The sequence below is a fragment of the Apium graveolens genome, chromosome 11, assembly GCF_009905375.1.
Source record: "Apium graveolens cultivar Ventura chromosome 11, ASM990537v1, whole genome shotgun sequence".
NCBI classification, from domain to species: domain Eukaryota; kingdom Viridiplantae; phylum Streptophyta; class Magnoliopsida; order Apiales; family Apiaceae; genus Apium; species Apium graveolens.
Window position 1 is genome coordinate 141,246,510 of NC_133657.1, and position 20,460 is coordinate 141,266,969.

Here is a 20,460-nt window from a genome sequence, read left to right on the forward strand (position 1 = left end):
CATCTATCACACTACTTTCTTAACATGTACCCATGCATGGACACACTAGAAAAATCCTAAAGAAATAAATTCAATACTTAAAACACTGCGGTTACTGGTAGAGATCGCGGTTACTCGTAGAGATGTACAAAACGCCTGATGGACCCGACTTTTATCCGGACCGCTTTTTTTGAGAAAATCCAGGCCAGGCTTTTCTAGAAACCGGGCTGGGCCTAGTGACTCACTAGTCTAGTCATGAACCTAAAAATTCAACATTGTACAAGTTTCAGATCGGGACTGTTGTCTTGCGTAATCTTTTACAAACCAACAAAATTTACCGACAATTTGACAAAAGAGTGCAAGTACTTGAAAAGAAACGACAACTAATCTCGATGAACTATGTCTTTTAGCCATTAGCAGAGCTGTGTCAAGAACCCAGCATTTTTTTTTATCATAAATCAGATTGCCCGACAGAAACTGCAGCGATTTGGGGGAAATGCATGCCTACAGACCCGGATTACACAAACTTCATAACTTAGTATGATATTAAGCAGCACTTTCTTAGTGAGAATGTTGTAGCAATACTTGAGGATAGGTATGAAATCAGAAGCACCCTGAAACTAAAACTTAAAAGATTTCAGGAAAAGAAGAACCCGGACACGGACCAGAATGACTTTATAGACAAAATGTCTACCAAAATCTCCTACACTTCACAAATTACAAGAGAGACACCGAATATGTAATAACATTTCAGGTTACAAAACAGATAGTATCAAAAACAGAGAGAGTCAAGAAAGACATGCACAAATCACCAAAATAAAAAAATAGTGTCCGACCAAAAACTCTGCAGCAGTATTTTAAGGTTTTTATGTATCTTTCATCAACAAGTAACTCACACCAGGAAAAAATCAGACTCAAAATGACATAGACCCTATAAGTTGAACGCATGTCCTTAACCTTGGATCAAAGGTGACAAATTCAATGACAGACCGACACATCCACATCATTCCTACCCACTAATAACAATCTATTGCAAATCTACCAGACTGAACATGCAAAAGATGGGCAGGTAGCAAGTGAGGCAAAAATATCAACCTTGGCAAACTGAAAGGACATAATCTATCTGGTAGACATTTCTCAAGGTCAGGAGCCAGTTTCCTCATTCATCCTTCTTAGACTCTGCCTTCTCAGGCTCTTCAGCATCCGCCGTGGTTGGAGCAGGAGCCGCTTCTTCCTCTGCTATCTTGTCCTCTTTCTTCTCTTCTACACTCAACTTGTCAAGTAGCTCAGCAGTTGCAGTAGTCCCCTCACTTTCCTCTTTCTTCACTTGAGACTCGGCAACCTCTTGGAATGTTTCCATAAAAATCTTGCAATCTGAAAAATAAACCTTTATTCAGGAGATAGTCCACGATTACAAAAACTGGCTGTCAGAAGTACAATTTCTTTATTATCAAAATAAATCTTTCGCCTCATCAAATTTGATGGAAGCCATTGTCATTTCACCAATATTGTAAACAAGATGTGTTTAATTTAAGGAATGATAAGAAAAAATTAAACACATTTTCGATTAGATTAAATAACGATTGCAAAAGCTAGACTCGGCAATCGTTACTCATACAACCTTTAATAAGTCATAAAAAAACATTTACATATTCTTTATATCCACATGAGAACATGGAATACACCAATTAAATTATATTTATCCTGACAGTCTATGACACTAAAAGAACATGATTGAAATAAAGGCATAGAGAAAAATAAAGCTATTGAAATCACAACTACTTTTAACACTGACATTCACACGATACATTCCAAATGGTTGAAAAATAATGGAATGAGAACATATAGAACACTTTAAGAGAAGGATATTTTGGAAACTGTGGAAACACCGGCATAGTTCTTCTATAAGTACGAATAGAATGAACAAAGCAATAAAAAAAATGAATGAATTTCTACAAATTAGTACAAATGTCATATAATTCACTTCTTGCTCCATTCTTTACAATCAAATTAAAATTTTGCTTCCAGTCATAATTTTGCTTAAATTCTTTTAAAGAAATAAATAGCCCTATTTAATTAGCGCTTCCGGTCATAATTTTGCCAATAACCAAAGCATTCTCTAACATCTATCCTCTGGCCTTTTTTTGGTTTCACCTTCAACATTATTTCTTGTTACACATAATACTTTATCACTATGTTCTCTTTAAAAATTATATACACTACTACTTCCTTTCCCCCTAGGATTCACTGCTCACCTTCCGGGGTTACCATATCCGTCTCCGAGGGGATTTCCGGAGGCAGCTTGAGGGGAGATTAGGATTGTTTAAGAAGCATTTTCAAAATAGGTCGCACAAGGAATAAAAACAAAGTAGGGTCTTACACCAGTGAAGAGCTGGGGATTCTGTCACATTTCTGATTGGGCTAACTATGAATTTTATTAATTTCCCTCGTCTCTACGAATGATTCTAACAAAAGTTATTTATCATTGAAGCTGAAACTTCTTGTTGTCCCCACCACGTGCACACACAATTTCCAATCTTGTGCATATCAAACACCTCAATTCTCACCTGATGACAAATAAATGTGGACCCTTACCGGTATTTTTATCCTTCAGGATTTCACAACACACGCTAATATATCCCCCCCTCTAAAAACTGCACGTGCAAATTTTTCCGCATACGGCTACCACATTTTTTACAACTGTACTTCATTACGTTGGTCACCAAGAAAAATCAGCCACGTATTTGCATCAATTAATAGTGAATTCAACTGTATAAACAACTCAACCAAACCATATCATACAAACCCCAAAACATATAATCGCACTTTCATTAGTTAATGCAAACTTACTCTCAATTGATCCAAGTCATCAGACACGTATTTACATCAATTAATAGGAAATTCAAGTCCACAAAAAACTCAATCAAACCATGAGTTAAGTTCTATGGAGTCCACTATTTCATTGGAGCCCATATATGTTCTGCAAGTAAAATATAGCTTAAAATATTGCAAAACATATTATTTTTCGACAAACAACACTATTTTATTATAAATCTTGTAGATTGCATACATTATACAAGCTAAACATAGCAAAATATATTATTCTGCAAAATATGTTTAATTTGCAGAACATAGTGTTCATGTTGCAGAACATATTGCAGAACATACATATTGTACTTGTAAATATATGAGATTTACAAGATATTTTATACATATTGTACTTGTAAATATATGAGATTTACAAGATATTTTATTTGTGTAACATATTTTGCGAAATACCACATTTTACAAGATACTTTATTTGATGGACTCTGAGGACTCTAATAAAAAGGTGAACTCCATAGAAATTTACTCATTAAACCATATCACATAAAACTAAAGCATTAAACACAATTTCATTACTTAAAGCAAACTTACTCTCAATTGATCCAAATCATCAGACACGTATTGCATCATTCAATACAACATTCAAGACCACAAACAACTCAATCAAACCATATCACATACAACCAAAACATTTAAATGCAATTTCATTAATTAAAGCAAACATACTCTCAATGGATCCGAATCTGATGCAAAACAGCTCATCCTTAAGTTCACCATCAGCAAAATCAGTCGCATGCCAAACACAAGATTTCTCATTCCCGGCATGTTCCTGAACAGTCATAGTAGGTACAACTACACAAACAAAAAATTATACACAAATTATAACCTAAACACAACAAACCAATTGCAAAGTAATAAATCATAAATCTACACACAAAACATAAAACTTTATATAACAGCTCTCGAACAAACCTAGATGATTAGCGCAGATCTTGAGAGTTTTCGATTGACGCATAACTAGACGGACTTTTCCAGTATCCTTATGCTTCAAAAACTTGACAGTACCAGCACCTCTCTCTTTCCACTGGTTTCCGTCTTTATCAAATCGATACAACTTCGATTTACTACAAAACATATAAAACGGATTAATCAAATATCCCAAAGTATAAATTGTCTTCCTCTTTACACATATACTACACATATACATATTTTACAACTCCTTAACCATAGAATTCACAAAATGAGTGATATACAAGATAAAATATACTTAAATATAGATACAAAATGAAGCTTACAGATCCAAAATAGCTAATCTCTCCCTCCGTCCCTCTCTCCCTCTCTTTCCCTCTCCCTCTCCCTCTCCCTATCTCTCCCACAAACAGGCAACTTCTTATATTCATAAATCTAAACATTTAAATCTAGATTACAAATTATTATAATCAAGTAACAAAAAACATAAATTTCATAAAAATAGATACAAATTGTTCTGATGAGATGAAAAGGCTCACAGATCGAGAATAGCATCTTCATTTTCTTCACCAGTACTAACAGCAACCTCTTCTAATCGGACAATCGGAGCGACCTGAGCTCCGGTATCTTCATCTTCGCCGGCGGCGACGGTGTCTTCCTCTTCTTTCTCGGCAACGACCTCTTTCTCTACTTTACGCTCTGCTTCGCTGCTCGCCATCTGCTATTATCTGTATTTGTGTGCGAAAATGTGTGTTTTAGTGTGTGTGTTTATTGAAACCCTGGAGGGTTAGAAGAGGTTTTTACAGGCTTTATATATTAGCGTCTTTGGGACTCATTACCATAGTTTTAGCTTGTAAGTTAAGCTAAAACTTGAATTTTCATTAATATTACATAAATTAAAAATAGTTTAGTTCAATTGTTGTTTAGTATTAATAAATGTAAAAATGATTATTATGTGTATCAATATTGATGATTTTACTGGCTTTATAATTCTAAATGACAATAGATAAATGGCCAAAAAGAGAATTGGTCAAAACACATTTTGTTTCAAATGTATGGTTGAAGAGACCGTATTATTTATAATCCACAATTTTGTGTATTAGTAACTGTTTGTGATGACATTTTGGAAATATAATATTTTTTTAGATTGTTTTGTTTTATCTTATAATCAGTTAGCTTTTAATGTTATAATCAAATGTCATCACGGTCGGATATCAAGAATCTTCGTTGATTAATCCTGCATAGAGAGAATAATATGAGTAATTATCCCCCGTTTCATTTTTGGCGTGAGTATAAGTTAATATGATTTAGTAGGTTATTTTGAAATACAATAGTTTTGAGAATAATGGTGAGTGTGTGAATCATAAGTGTATGCAATACTTGTGCATATATTAACATTACTTCTTCGCACTCTATGTTGAGTTGGCGATAATCGGGGAAATGAACACTATGGCCTCATAAACCACATCCTCCCTCTTCTTTAGCCCAACACAGGCATTGAGACGTTGTAGGAACTGGGCCTTCTTATAGTCAGACTTCGGAAGTTGGCCCAAAATAATGAATTTAGCACCTTCATTCCACATATATTGGGCCAATAAAGTCGGGCCTCCAACATGTCTCGGGGTTTCGTGCAGGCTAACAAGTTGAACAAGACACAATCTTGAAGGTCCATCTTCGGTAGAACCGTAGAAACTTGTACTTTCTGGATGATTGTAATTCAATGAGTGTGAACTATCACTTGGGGGTTGTGTCAATGAATGATAACAATTGTCTTGTTTGGGGATATGTGTCATCATCTCAGCCATAGAATTTTAAAATGCTCCAATTTGATCTCTTTGATTTTGAAATGACCCATCGTGTGTCTCAAGCCATCAACAGTTGTTTTGCCCCATCATTCCTATATACACACACAAAAAAACACACAAAAAAATACACACACACACACATCATTTTCCCCTCTTTCTCTTTACACAAACATCACACCGAAAACTCTCTAAAGCAAATCTTGGTCAAACAAGTAAGCAAAATAGGCGTCATTGATTCCAAGTTTCCCCAACAGTCAATTCCCGCCTTAACGTTCCTGAAAAAAAAGAAAGTAACCTCTTTTGCATCCCCGTTCTTTTGTAATTTCAGTTTGCTTATGCTTGGATATTTGAGTCCCTTTGCATTGGTTGCGATTCATGTCGAAATGGGGTTCAGGTAGAAGTTTTGGAGACTTGTTTTGTGGGTTATTCTGTGGACCATCTTTCCCGGGAAATATTTTATTTAGGAGCATGACAGATAATTGGTCGGAGGAAAGTGCCAATGCTTCATTCTCGGCTAATGATCATTTGATAACCTGCGGCGAACCTTCGATCCAAATTGTCGAAGGAGAAAATTGAATTTTTTTGAAGCAAATATATAATTCCAACCAGCATTTATGCGTTATTCACCTCGACCTGAAGCGACCGAATGTATTATACTATAGAAATAGCCGAGTCGGTCGGTGGTTAGCGACCAGTATATCAGTAACAGCTTTCAAGTGCAGCTTCCGTGTTCCTTTATTGCCCATTCTTAAACGTCTATTCGACGAGATGGGTATCACTTTGGGCAGATGGATCCGAACGTATTTATACATATCAACTCTTCCAAGCCTGATGCTTGGAGGAAAAAGTGAAGTCAAGGACCTCTATGTTCTGATATCACTATGATTATATGAAAACACCAAAAAATAACGGCTTTTATATTATTTTTCGAATGCTTAATAGGGTAGAGTGGGCAACCATTAACTCAAATAACACGGGAATTCATGAAAATGACTGTTCATCAGTGGGTCGAGGATCACCAAGTATTCAATATGGTGGGAGGTCGATCCTTCCAAGATACAGATGCATGAGCTTACCCCTTAGGCAGAAATATATTATGTCGCTCTGAACGACCTCGAGGTCGGGGAATTTTCCCTCTCCTCCAGTCGGAAAAAATGATTGGATCTTCGATCTATCGGGTAGTGGTAACTGAGCGCTTACCTTAGCTTTATTTGTATTTTCCTTCATGCTTCGTTTATTTACATGTACAATCTTTTAATTTCTTTTAATTTTGTATATCATTTTGACTTGCATACTCAATCTCGCAGTGTCTACTTTTTCAGATGTTATCTATTTCGTACAATGAAAGGTTTCGACCGAGAAGAAGACTGGAGGCGCTAAAGCTAGAATGGTTGTTGTTACCATACCAAAGGGTTCCAGAACTGGGCATTGACCTAAAATTGCTGAGAAAGTTACCCTTCCTTCTTCCGCTCCTACCTTCGAGCAAGTTATCATGTAGAATGTGAGTTCAGATGGGACTGTTAATGCGCAGGATAGGCAGCATGTACGTAAGCGTCCTTGTGATGCCGAGGGGTCAAGAGTGGCGAAATATATGTCCAACTGGAACATCCATTCTTCAGAATCCATTATCGCCAAGTCGCGCAACTCAACTTGGCTATTTGAGGGCCATGTAACGCGCTCCAAATCCGGGGTCTAGATCCGGGGTTACTTGCCACTAACAATATTATTAACCTGTAATATAATTGTATAAACATATATCTAACCCCTTCTTACTACTACTCAAGATCTTTAAGGTTAAGGTATGAAGACAAGAACACAACATGATAAGTGGCATTTTATACCATTTAGAACGTCTTATAATGGCTTGAATTGATGTCTTGAAATCAAGTATTTTATGTATTTGATGCGTTTTTCTAGTGTCTTTGCATTTCAGGGTATAACTTGTGTAATTAGGGAGATTTCATCATAATAAGCCTAGGGAAGTACTTGGTACCAGTTGCGTGGAGTTGTGCGAAGAATTCAGCAAAATCAGGAGCATAAAATGGATTTTTCCAGAAGCAGTGCAGGCGCCCGCCTGGGATGTGGGGCGACCGCCTGGAGATGCAGGCGCCCGCCTGGGAACTGAGGCGGCCGCCTGGGGTCGTATTTTTAAAATCTGGATTTTTATAATTAGACTTCTATTGGGCTTCTTACGGCGCTGTTTCTTGTGGTCTTCTATATAAGTAATCTTGAGAGACGTTTCATAAAAAAAAACAAGAAAGGAGCAAGGAGAGAAGATTAAGAAAACCGTTTTAGCACACCACAATGAAGAAGAGGAAGCATACGTTATCTTGTGATTCTTTTATTCGTTGTAACAGTGGATACCAGTTTTCTTTACTTTGAACCTTAATACTCTTGTGATGTACTCTGTTTTATTAAGTATTTTTATTAGTTTATATCGTTGTGTGATTATCATGTTTTCATATGCACCCATGGTGACGATGAGTTCTATCATGGGCTAATCGTGATCATGGGGTCGTAGCGGATTTACTATGGATTTCTTTAGTTAATTGTTTAATACCTTGGTATGTGATGATTGTATGATATCTAACATAGGTTGTGGTTATTCGTCTTATATGCGTCGCAAACATATAAGATAGTCTGTTAATCTCTTGTGAAGCGATAATGAATCTTGAAATTTAGAACTTGCCATGCTAACATAGGTTCATGTATTGTATGCATGATTAGTGGGTAACTCTAACCGTTTTACTTGCCCTGTGTAATCATAATGAATAACTTGTGCTTAAATCGTTATGTTGTCAAATTCTGTAGACATATAGGGTCCCAACATAATTGATGCATATTTAACTTCTATCTTAATTTTGGATGTTTAGTATAATGGTATTTGTGCAATGAAAGTTGGCTTTTATCAGTTTCGTGTTGTTCGATTAATGTCATCACCATTACATGTTAAGGGTAATAACAATAACTATTGATTGAAGTAGTAATGAAGTTATGATCTCATGTGTGTTTAATATTGTTAATTCAAGTGTTAATTTAAGTGTTTTATTCTCGTAGTTAATAGTAGTTAATAATTAGTTAATCAACCTTAAGTGTTATTTTCTTGACATTGAGAAGTAATCATACATTGGTGAGTAAGTGTTAATTAAATATAATTAGTCAAAGTCTCTGTGGGAACGAACTAGAAATTATTCTATATTACTTGCGAACGCGTATACTTACGTGAATTATTAGCGCATGCTTTGTGCCTAACAAGTTTTTGGCACCGCTACCGGGGACTCGGTGTTAATTTGTTTAATTTATGTACTTGCCATAAGTGGTCATTAGGACTCATTGATTAAGACTTGTTACTTATTGTTTCCGGTTGTGTTTTAGGTACTATAGCGAGCATTTATGCAAACACGTTCTCGCACTCGCAAGAGGACTCTAGATACGGCTGAGGAGACAGATTCAGTTCTTGATATTCCGGAGAAGATAAATTTTAAAGATTCGGATAAAGAGAGTGAAAAGAAAGAACCGGTAATCATGGGTGATCGTATAGTTCCAGCAGATCCAGCTCTTATGGACTTTTCTTGGCCTAAAATTGATGACATTCAGTCAAGCATCATTCATCCGGCTATTCAGGCCAATACTTTCGAAATCAAGCCGGGCACTATTCAAATGGTGCAGAATTCTGTTTCTTTCGGAGGTGCTGCGACTGAAGATCCCAACATGCATATCAGGAATTTTGTCGAGATCTGCAGTACTTTCAAATATAATGGTGTTACTGATGAGGCTATCAAGCTGAGGCTTTTCCCATTCTCTCTGAGGGATAAAGCTAAGGACTGGTTACATTCTCTACCAGCTGGGTCCATCACTACTTGGGAAGATCTTGCGCAAAAGTTTCTGGTGAAGTTCTATCCAATGGCCAAGACTGCAGCTATGAGGAGTGCTTTTACTCAGTTTGCGCAACAATCAACATAATCTATGTGCGAAGCTTGGGATCGCTATAAGGAGATGTTGAGAAAGTGTCCACATCATGGTATTCCTGACTGGATGGTGATCACTGGGTTCTACAATGGTTTGGGGGCCCAATCTCGGCCCATACTCGATGCAGCTGCTAGAGGCGCCTTGTGGGCCAAAAGCTATACTGAGGCCTATAATCTCATTGAAACTATGGTTGCAAATGAGCATCAAAACCCAACTCAAAGGATGATGCCTGGGAAGGTAGCAGGTATTCTGGAAGTTGATGCAGCTATAGCTATTGCAGCGCAGCTCCAAGCGCTGTCTATAAAGGTCGATTCTTTAGCCAACTATGGAGTCAATCAAATAGCTATTGTCTGTGAGCTTTGTGCAGGCTCTCATGCTACGGATAAGTGTTCTCTTGTTAATGAATCTGTTCAGTATGTGAATAATTATCAGCGACCGCAGCAGTCTGTGCCAGCTACTTATCATCCTAATAACAGAAATCATCCCAATTTCAGCCGGAGCAACAATCAGAATGATGTTCAGCAACCATATCAGCAAGCTGTAAGTAAACAGTTTAATCCACCTGGATTCCAGCAACCTCAGCAATATGCTCAAAGGCATTCATATCCTCAACAAGGATGTGCTGCTCCACCTTCTAGTGCTGATTTCGAGGTGCTTAAGCTGTTGTGTAAAAGTCATGCTGTTTCTATCAAGACCTTGGAGAATCAAATCGGTCAAATAGCCAATGCCGTGCTCAATCGTCAACCTGGCACACTTCCCAGCGATACTGAAGTGCCAGGCAGGAAGGAAGCTAAAGAGCAAGTCAAAGCTATTACCTTAAGGTCTGGAAAAGATGTTGATGCTGAAAAAGCAAAAGATGGAAAAGCTGAAATTGTAGATGAAGAAGAAAAGTAAGAGGAGAAAGAGGGGGAACCAAGGAAGACTACTGTTGAACACACTCTGCCTGAGGGTAATACAGGGGAGAAACAACTCTATCCTCCACCACATTTTCCTAAGCGATTGCAAAAACAAAAACTGGATAAGCAGTTTGGTAAGTTTCTGGAGGTGTTCAAGAAACTTCACATCAACATACCTTTCGCTGAGGCTTTGGAGCAAATGCTTAGTTATGCAAAATTCATGAAAGGTTTTCTTTCAAGGAAGGTGAAACTGGACGATCTTGATACCATTGCTCTAACAGAAGAGTGCAGTGCTGTGCTGCAACAAAAATTACCTCCAAAGCTTAAGGATCCAGGTCGCTTCACCATTCCTTGCACCATTTGCAAGTTGTCATTCGACAAGTGCCTTTGCGATTTGGGAGCAAGCATCAATCTGATGCCGTTGTCTATCTTTAAAAACCTGAATTTGCCTGATCCAAAGCATACCTACATGTCTCTACAATTGGCTGATTCTATTACATACCCACAAGGCATCGTGGAGGACGTGTTAGTAAAGGTGGATAAGCTCATCTTTCCTGCAGACTTTGTCATTCTGGATTTCGAGGAAGATAAGAAGATTCCCATAATCTTGGGAAGACCTTTCTTGGCGATAGGCCGTACCTTGATAGATGTGCAAAAAGGTGAACTTACTATGCGGGTGCAAGATCAGGATGTGATATTCAATATATTCAATACGATGAAATTCCCTACAGAAGATGAGGAGTGCTTCCAGGTGGATTTGATTGATTCTGCAGTAACTTCAGAACTTGATCATGTGCTAAGGTCTGATGCCTTAGAAAAAGCCTTATTGGGGGAATTTGACAGTGAAGATGAGGAAGGAAATGAGAAACTATAATATCTAAATGCTTTTCCTTGGAAGTGAAAGCTAGACATGCCATTTGAATCTCTTGGTAATATTAATCTCCAGAATGCTGAGGGAAAGCTCAAACCATCTATTGAGGAAGCACCTACTTTGGAGCTTAAACCATTGCCTGAACACTTGAGGTATGCTTTTTTAGGTGATGCATCGACTTTGCCTGTTATTATTGTATCGGACCTTTCAGGTAGTGATGAGGACAAGCTCTTGAGGATATTGAGAGAATTCAAATCATCCATCGGATGGACTATAATAGATATAAAAGGGATCAGCCCTTCGTACTACATGCATAAAATTCTGCTAGAGGAAGGTAGCAAGCCGACTGTTGAGCAACATCGAAGACTTAATCCTATCATGAAAGAAGTGGTGAAGGAAGAAATTCTAAAGTGGCTGGACGCTGGAATCATATATCCTATTTCTGACAGTTCTTGGGTGAGCCCCGTGTAATGTGTACCTAAGAAAGGAGGTATTACTGTGGTAGCAAATGAGAAGAACGAGCTCATCCCCACTCGAACAGTCACAGGATGGAGGGTATGCATGGACTACAGAAAGTTGAATAAAGCCACGAGGAAGGATCACTTCCCTCTTCCATTTATTGATCAGGTGCTTGACAGGTTGGCTGGTCATGAGTATTATTGTCTTCTGGATGTCTATTCGGGCTACAATCAGATTTGCATTGCACCAGAAGATCAAGAAAAGACTACTTTCACTTGTTCATTTGTCACGTTTGCTTTTTGCAGAATGTTTTTGGGCTTATGTGGTGCACCTGCCACGTTTTAGAGGTGCATGATGGCTATATTCTCTGATATGATTGGAAATAATGTCGAAGTGTTCATGGATGACTTCTCCGTCTTTGGACATTCGTTTGATGAATATTTGAATAATCTCCGTTCGGTGCTCAAAAGGTGTGTGGAAACTAATTTGGTGCTCAATTGGGAAAAATGTCACTTTATGATGCAACAAGGCATCATTCTTGGGCATAAAGTATCTAGCAAAGGCCTTGAGATGGATAAAGCCAAGGTGGGGGTCATTGAAAATCTTCCGCCACCTATCTTTGTTAAAGGAATCCATAGTTTTCTTGGTCATGCGGGTTTTTATCGGCGTTTCATCAAGGACTTCTCTAAGATATCTAAGCCGTTGTACAACTTGCTCGAGAAAGACGTGCCTTTCAAATTTGATGATGAATGCTTGGCAGCATTTGAGACCCTCAAGAAGAGTTTAATAACTGCACCAGTTATTACGACACCTGATTGGACAGAACCGTTTGAGATGATGTGCGATGCAAGTGATTATGCAGTGGGAGCAGTTCTTGGGCAGCGCAAGAATAATATCTTTCATGTGGTCTAATATGCTAGTAAGACGCTAAATGGAGCTCAATTGAACTACACCACTACTGAGAAGGAGCTCTTGGCTATAGTTTTTGGTTTCGAAAAATTTCGATCTTATCTACTTGGGACAAAGGTGACAGTATTCATTGATCACGCTGCCATTCGCTATCTGGTCTCAAAGAAGGATTCGAAGCCTAGACTTATTCGTTGGGTGCTCTTGCTACAGGAATTTGAGTTAGAGATCAAGGATCGAAAATGTACTGAAAATCAAGTAGCTGACCATCTCTCTAGACTGGAGAATCCCGATTCTACTTCACATGATAAGACATTGATCAACGAATCTTTTCCGGATGAGCAGTTGTTCGTAGTTCAAGAGGAAGAGCCATGGTTCGCAGATATTGTGAACTATCTTGTCAGCAATGTAATGCCTCCTAATATGAATGCGGCTCAAAAGAAGAAGTTTCTGCATGAGGTGAAGTGGTACATGTGGGATGAACCATATTTGTTTAGACAAGGAGCTGACCAGATCATCAGGAGATGTATCTCATTCTGTGAGACGGAGGGGATATTACGAGACTGTCATTCCACAGTTTATGGTGGACATTATGGTGGTGAAAAGACAGCAGCTCGTATTCTTCAAGCAGGTTTTTTTTCACCTACGTTGTTTAAGGATGCACATCAGTTCATTTTAAGGTGTGATTGTTGCCAAAGAGTTAGGAATCTTACTAGAAAGGATGAGATGCCTTTAAATGTGATGCTTGAAGTTGAGGTCTTCGATGTTTGGGGAATCGATTTCATGGGACCATTTATCTCGTCTTGCAATAATCAGTACATCTTGCTGGCAGTCGATTATGTCTCGAAATGGGTAGAAGTCAAGGCTCTACCGATGAATGATGCAAAGGTAGTATTGAGTTTTCTTCATAAGCAGATATTCACAAGGTTTGGAACGCCACGAGTTATCATAAGTGATGAGGGGTCGCATTTCTGCAATCGTATGTTCACTTCTATGATGCAGCGCTACAATGTGAATCATCATATTGCTACTGTCTATCATCCGCAAACTAATGGTCAAGCTGAAGTGTCTAATAGAGAGATCAAGCGCATTCTAGAGAAAGTTGTTTGTCTGTCAAGGAAAGATTGGTCTTTGAAGCTCGATGAAGCTGTTTGGGCTTATAGAACAGGATACAAGACTCCACTTGGGATGTCCCCTTTTAACTTGTCTATGGTAAGGGATGTCATTTACCTGCGGAGCTTGAGCATAAGGCTTATTGGGCATTGAAGAAGTTAAACCTTGATCTAGATGCAGCTGGAAAGAAGCGAATGCTTCAGTTAAATGAACTTGATGAATTTCGACTTCAAGCGTACGAGAACAACAAAATGTACAAGAAAAAGGTAAAAAGGTGGCACGACATGAAGTTATCTCCTAAGTCATTTATGCCGGGGCAACAAGTTCTTTTATTCAACTCTCGTCTCCGACTTTTTCCTGGAAAATTGAAATCAAGGTGGTCTGGACCATTTATCGTCAAAACTGTGTTTCCACACGGAGCGGTGGAGATTTTTGAGAACGATCCGGGCCAAGCATTCAAAGTTAATGGTCAGAGATTGAAGCACTATTATGGGGATACGGCAAACCGGGAAGTGGTTAGTGCCGTCTTATTATCAACTTGATCGAACTACTCTACGTCAAGCTAATGATGTAAAAGAAGCGCTTCTTGGGAGGCAACCCAAGATATGAGACCATAGGACCCTTAGAATTTAGTACTCTATCAGAAAATTGAAGGCAGAAAAAAATTTCTTCCTTGAACCCTGCAGGCGCCCGCCTGCTAGTTCCAGGCGGCCGCTTGCTAGCAGGCGTCCGCCTGCTGGTTCCAGGCGACCACCTGGAGACCGACTGTTTGAAAAATTATTTCAGCCTTATAAAAAAAACCAAAAAAATAGAAAAAAAACACAAAAACAAAATTCCACAACATTACAAACCCCATTACCCACGATTTCCATCTTCCAATAACCCACAAACCCCACTCCTAATCTAATTCTAACCCTAATCCTACCCTATATATACACATAACCTCTCCATATACACTCCCATATACTTTCAACTTACAAACCCTTTCCTACACACAAAATACTACTCTACAGCTCTTATTCTCAATTTCAATGGCCCCAAAGAGATCTCGAACTGTCGATAGCAGCAACACCATTCCGACTGCTGATTCTTCAAGGGGTACTGTTGCGAGGCCCCGATTGGTGGATAAGGCTACTGAGGAGGAGTATGCTAGGCTTTTGACTAAGCCGATTCTGAAGGAGAGGGGATTTTTGCCATCGGGGAGGGATGGTGAGTTATTGCCGATGATTGCAGAGAAGGGTTGGATTACTTTTTGCGAGTTGCCTGAGGCAGTCCCGATGAGTGTGGTTCGCGAGTTCTATGCGAACGCCAAGGCCGACAAGAATGGGTATTCTGTTTTTCGTGGGCTTACTGTTGATTATCAGTCCGAGGCGATTCGTCGTGTTATTGGGCAGCGACAAAGAAAGCCCCTGGAGGAGAATTGGAATGAGAAGACCCCTGAGGATTTTGACTCGGATTTGATTATTGCTACTCTCTGTCAGCCGGGAACGGTGTGGAAGTTTAAGACGAGATCTAACGAGTACCGTTCTTTTCCGGCTGTTGCGATGAACAGGTTGTTATGGGGGATTCTGAATAGGGAGTATTATGTGGACCTTGGTGAGTTCATCTACCAAGGGATTTTGAAGTTTTTGAGGGGGAGGACGCATAACAATATCCCTTATGCCTCTGTTGTCACGAAGCTGTGTAAGTTAGGTTCTTCTAGAGCCCAGGGAGGTGATGGTTCAGGGATGGATGATGTCCAGTACAGGAGGCTTTTCAGGAGGATGGATGCGATGTATGAGTCATTGAGTAGGTTTGTGCAGGAGCTCATCCTAGCACTTGGGACTGCTTACAGAGGCCTTGGAGCTGACATCCAGTGGCCCGTTTTTGGTGAGGACTCTGCTTATCCACCTCCTGACACTCCACCCTCTGAGGGTGATGATGATGATGATTTCTCTAAGTAGGTATACCCTGTGTTCCTTTATATTGCCTTCACTGGGGACAGTGAAGATTTTAAGTTTGGGGGTGGTAGTTAAGGAACATATTTGTGTGTGTGTCATGTAGTTGCATATTCATGATAGTTTAGTTCATATAGTTGCATATTTTTGCCATATAGTTTTTTTATTTATTTCATAGTTTTATCATGTCATATAGCTCATGCATATACCATGATCCCTTTTGTGTTGCTTTACCAATTGATATGTGATATTGATGCGAGTGTAGTGATAGCATTAGAGTGATGTTGAATCATTTTAGGTTGACATGCATGCTAGAAATACTTGTAAATTCACTAAGTCTTAGAGTATGCTTAAGGACTAGATTGTTGTCATGGTTTGATGGTTTTTTAGGTTAATCTATTATTTATGCTTAGAATGTATGATAGGCTCTTAATGATAAAAGGCATGAAAAGATAAAATTAGAGTAAAAATTAGAATTCATTGCTAGTCGTGGCTAGACGTCAAATGGCTAGTAGCCAGCTCGTATTGTATGCGAGTAGTCTAGGGTTGAGCAAGATGGAACGAATGCACTTGCTCAGAAAAAGAAAAAAAAGAAAAAAAAGAAAAAAAAGAAAAGAAAAAAATATGGTTTAATGCAAAATTGATCACGAGTGAGCTCTTAGGTATTCGAGTTATTAAGTTCTTAGGGGACTTTGTGCCTAGTGACCTAAGGCTTTTATAGTCTGGGATCCGCTAACCTAACGCTCGCTAAATGGATGCCATTGCATAAGTCTTTCGTGGACCTTACTCATTGCACGATCAAATAAGCATTTGTTTATTGTGTTGAATAAAAGCATGATTCCGTAATAAGCTCCAGTGATATTGAAGTGTTATAAGTCATTTTGTGTCTAGAATATATTCTTCGTATAATCTTGTGATTGCCTTGAGGATAATTGAGTTATGATAATTGATCTAGTTTCGAAGCATATCTGTTAAGCATTCGCACACAACACGTTTCTAGTTGTATGTTAGCTTGCGTGATTTGATTGATCTTTAGTCGCCTAATTGCATTTGTTGAGATGTTATGTGTTGGTTGGTCTAGTCATTGCGATGGGGATCGCTGCATTTCGTGTAGTTTGCATTCATGCATGTTTATGTTTGTTTTTGAGTCTGTGACGCTTGAGGACAAGCATCGATTTAAGTTTGGGGGTGTGATAAGTGGCATTTTATACCACTTAGTTAGTCTTATAATGGCTTGAATTAATGTCTTGAAATCAAGTATTTTGTGTATTTGATGCATTTTTCTAGTATCTTTGCATTTCAGGGTATAACTTGTGTAATTAAGGAGATTTCATCATAATAAGCCTAGGGAAGTACTTGGAACCAGTTGCGGGGAGTTGTGCGAAGAATTCAGCAAAATCAGGAGCAGAAAGTGGATTTTTCCAGAAGCAGTGCAGGCGCCCTCCTGGGATGTGGGGCGACCGCCTGGAGATGCAGGCGGCCGCCTGGGGTCGTATTTTTAGAATCTGAATTTTTAAAATTAGACTTCTGTTGGGCTTCTGACAGTGCTGTTTCTTGTGGTCTTCTATATAAGTAATCTTGAGAGACGTTTCACAAAAAAACAAGCAACAAGCAGGGAGCAAGGAGAGAAGATTAAGAAGACCGTTTTAGCACACCACAATGAAGAAGAGGAATCATACGTTATCTTGTGATTCTTTTATTCTTGTAACAATGGATGCTAGTTTTCTTTACTTTGAACCTTAATACTCTTCTGACGTACTCTGGTTTTATTAAGTATTTTTATTAGTTTATATCGTTGTGTGATTATCATGTTTTCATATGAACCCATGGTGACGATGAGTTCTATCATGGGCTAATCGTGATCATGGGATCGTAGCGGATTTACTATGGATTTCTTTAGTTAATTATTTAATACTTTGGTATGTGATGATTGTATGATTTCTAGCATAGATTGTGCTTATTCGTCTTATGTACGTCGCGAACATATAAGATAGTCTGTTAATCTCTTGTGAAGCGATAGTGAATCTTGAGATTTAGAAATTGCCATGCTAGCATAGGTTCATATATTGTATGCATGATTAGTGGGTAACTCTAACTGTTTTAATTGCCCTGTGTAATCATAATGAATAACTTGTGCTTAAATTGTTATGTTGTCAAATTCTTTTGACATATAGGGTCTCAAGATAATTGATGCCTATTCAACTTCTATCTTAATTGTGGATGTTTAGTAGAATGGTACTTGTGCAACGAAAGTTGGCTTTTATCAGTTTCGTGTTGTTCAATTAATGTCATCACCGTTACATGTTAAGGGTAATAACAATAACTATTGATTGAAGTAGTAATGAAGTTATGATCTCATGTGTGTTTAATATTGTTAATTCAAGTGTTAATTTAAGTGTTTTATTCTCGTAGTTAATAGTAGTTAATAATTAGTTAATCAACCTTAAGTGTTATTTTCTTGAAATTGAGAAGTAATCATACATTGGTGAGTAAGTGTTAATTAAATATAATTAGTTAGAGTCTCTGTGGGAACGAACTAAAAATTATTCTATATTAGTTGCGAACGCGTATACTTGCGTGAATTATTAACGCATGCTTTGTGCCTAACACAACACTACTATTATTACATTATGAAATTCAAAATATTACAAAACATCTACTTATTACAAACCACTTGTCTAAATATGTTTTAAAACTAGTTCCATTTTATTCAAACACACACAACAATGTCCAAGCTAAACCTGTTCTAGTAGATCAAAGCTCTCTTCCTGAATTGGGATTAACACTCTTGGTGCCAGAGGGTCCCGTCTTTTCACTCGTTTCTTTACTACCCTGGTGTGAATAGGCTTCATTCTCAAGCTTTACTGAAAGATGGAAGTGAGTCCTACAAGTGTGAGCCATAATTGCTCAACAAGTCCATAATATATGTGTATAGTATTGCAAGATAAATCAAGTGAATCTGATAAGGATGGGTAAGTATTTCCCATAAGTATCTGTATGTATCTATAATGAATATAGAAGGATATTATTGGCAATCAACAATTAAATAGACTGGATACAAGAACCAACATATGTACTATAACCTGCTGATCAGTCAGGATACATTGCAGATCTATACCCATTTCTATAGACCCACCATCATATTGGGTACCCAGGCCCATTCTGGCCTCATAATAAAGGGTCCAGTCCATCCCTGGCCCTATTCGTAACCATCCAGTCCATAAGATAAGCATCCGGAATAATCATTATGCTTTGATGTTATCCTAACATCGAGATTTGTATCTAGGTATAGATATTGTAGAATCTATTGATATATGAATAGAGGTATTCAAATATTCTGGGATAATCAGAACTATTATAAAGGAATTATCAAAAGAACAATAATTGAATTTCAATAAAATTGAATGAAGATTATATATTCAGTATATCAAGGGTTTGTATCAGATATAGGAATAAGCATATCAGTTCACTATTCTGACTTTAGAATAGGGGAGAAAACTTGTCTGGTACGCGATTTATTCCAAATCTACTATTGTTGTCTAGCCCTGGCTTGTACTGCCTCGCTTGGTTCGTATCTATCAAGGAAAGATACCAATTCAATTGACTTGTACCTTGATTGCACATCAATTTGAATTCATGCAACCCTTATCGTCTACCCATATGATAATAATTACTTGTATAATAATTAGAACTAGCATTTAGGACTCGACTAATCACATAAATCACATAGCATGTAAGTCAAAAAATCACTTAAGTCATTAAAATATTTTTAGAATTGAAATCGAGTCGTTATTCGCATTATTGCACACTATCTGGCTCGTCTCCTAATTTTTAGAATTTTTTGGACCTATATCACTAATTAACCGAGTCTATAAATAGATAAATATTGAAAGTCGACTCGTTTCCGAAATAAATTAGAATATAAAACTATTTTTATCGGAAACATATCATTTTTCTGATTTTAGGAGCGTTCGTTTCATTTAAAGCGGATAAATGGTTCAATTAATAAGAATAATTCAATTATAATTCAAAATAATCAATTATTCAAATTACTTAAATTTTAATTATATTTTTATATAATTATTTAGGAAAACTCAAAATTAAAAATAATTTTTCCATAATTTTTGAATTTAAATGAAAATAATACAAATTATTTAATTAAACTGATTAATTATCAAAATAATTAATCAATTTAAATAAATAAATAATAAATTATAAATAAATAAAACTTTGGATTTTTGGAAAATATTTAAAATAATTTAATTTAATTTATAAAATAAATAAATTAATTAATTAAATTAATTAATCAATTTATTCAATTAATAAAACTAATTTTTGAAATTAAGAATATTAAAAGTAAGAAAGTTCAAAAACGAGTTTTGAAATCAGAATTTAGGTTAAAACAGATCAAAACTGGGTCAAACGGGTCACCAAGAACATTGAAGAACTTGCCGGATTTTCTGCAGGTTCCGGCAAGTATCCAACTTCCGCCCACCCACGTTTGCACCCATTCGATCACCGTTTGTTCCAGGTTTTTGTCTCAATCGATCCCCCTTGGCTTCAGCATCACAGATAAGTCCTCAACAACCTCCACCAACCCAGGCTTCGATTTTTCCGATGAAATCGAAGAAATTCCGGCGAGTTCTTTTCCAGTTTCCGATGAAGTCGATTTCAGGCCAAAATCAGTACCGTTTGTACTGATTTTTCATGGTTTCGATTGTAATCAACAT

General features: G+C 37.6%; 1 protein-coding gene across 1 annotated transcript; it reads right to left on the minus strand.

The window, feature by feature from the left end:
- Positions 1–779: 779 nt before the first annotated feature.
- On the minus strand, positions 780–4,597 carry LOC141697787 (ran-binding protein 1 homolog b-like). The gene is made up of 4 exons (XM_074502333.1): positions 4,314–4,597; positions 3,778–3,929; positions 3,532–3,657; positions 780–1,353 (listed from the first exon to the last, which is right to left on the minus strand). The coding sequence occupies exons 1-4, from the start codon at positions 4,490–4,492 to the stop codon at positions 1,139–1,141; spliced, it is 672 nt and encodes a 223-aa protein (XP_074358434.1). The 5' UTR covers positions 4,493–4,597; the 3' UTR covers positions 780–1,138.
- Positions 4,598–20,460: the final 15,863 nt, after the last annotated feature.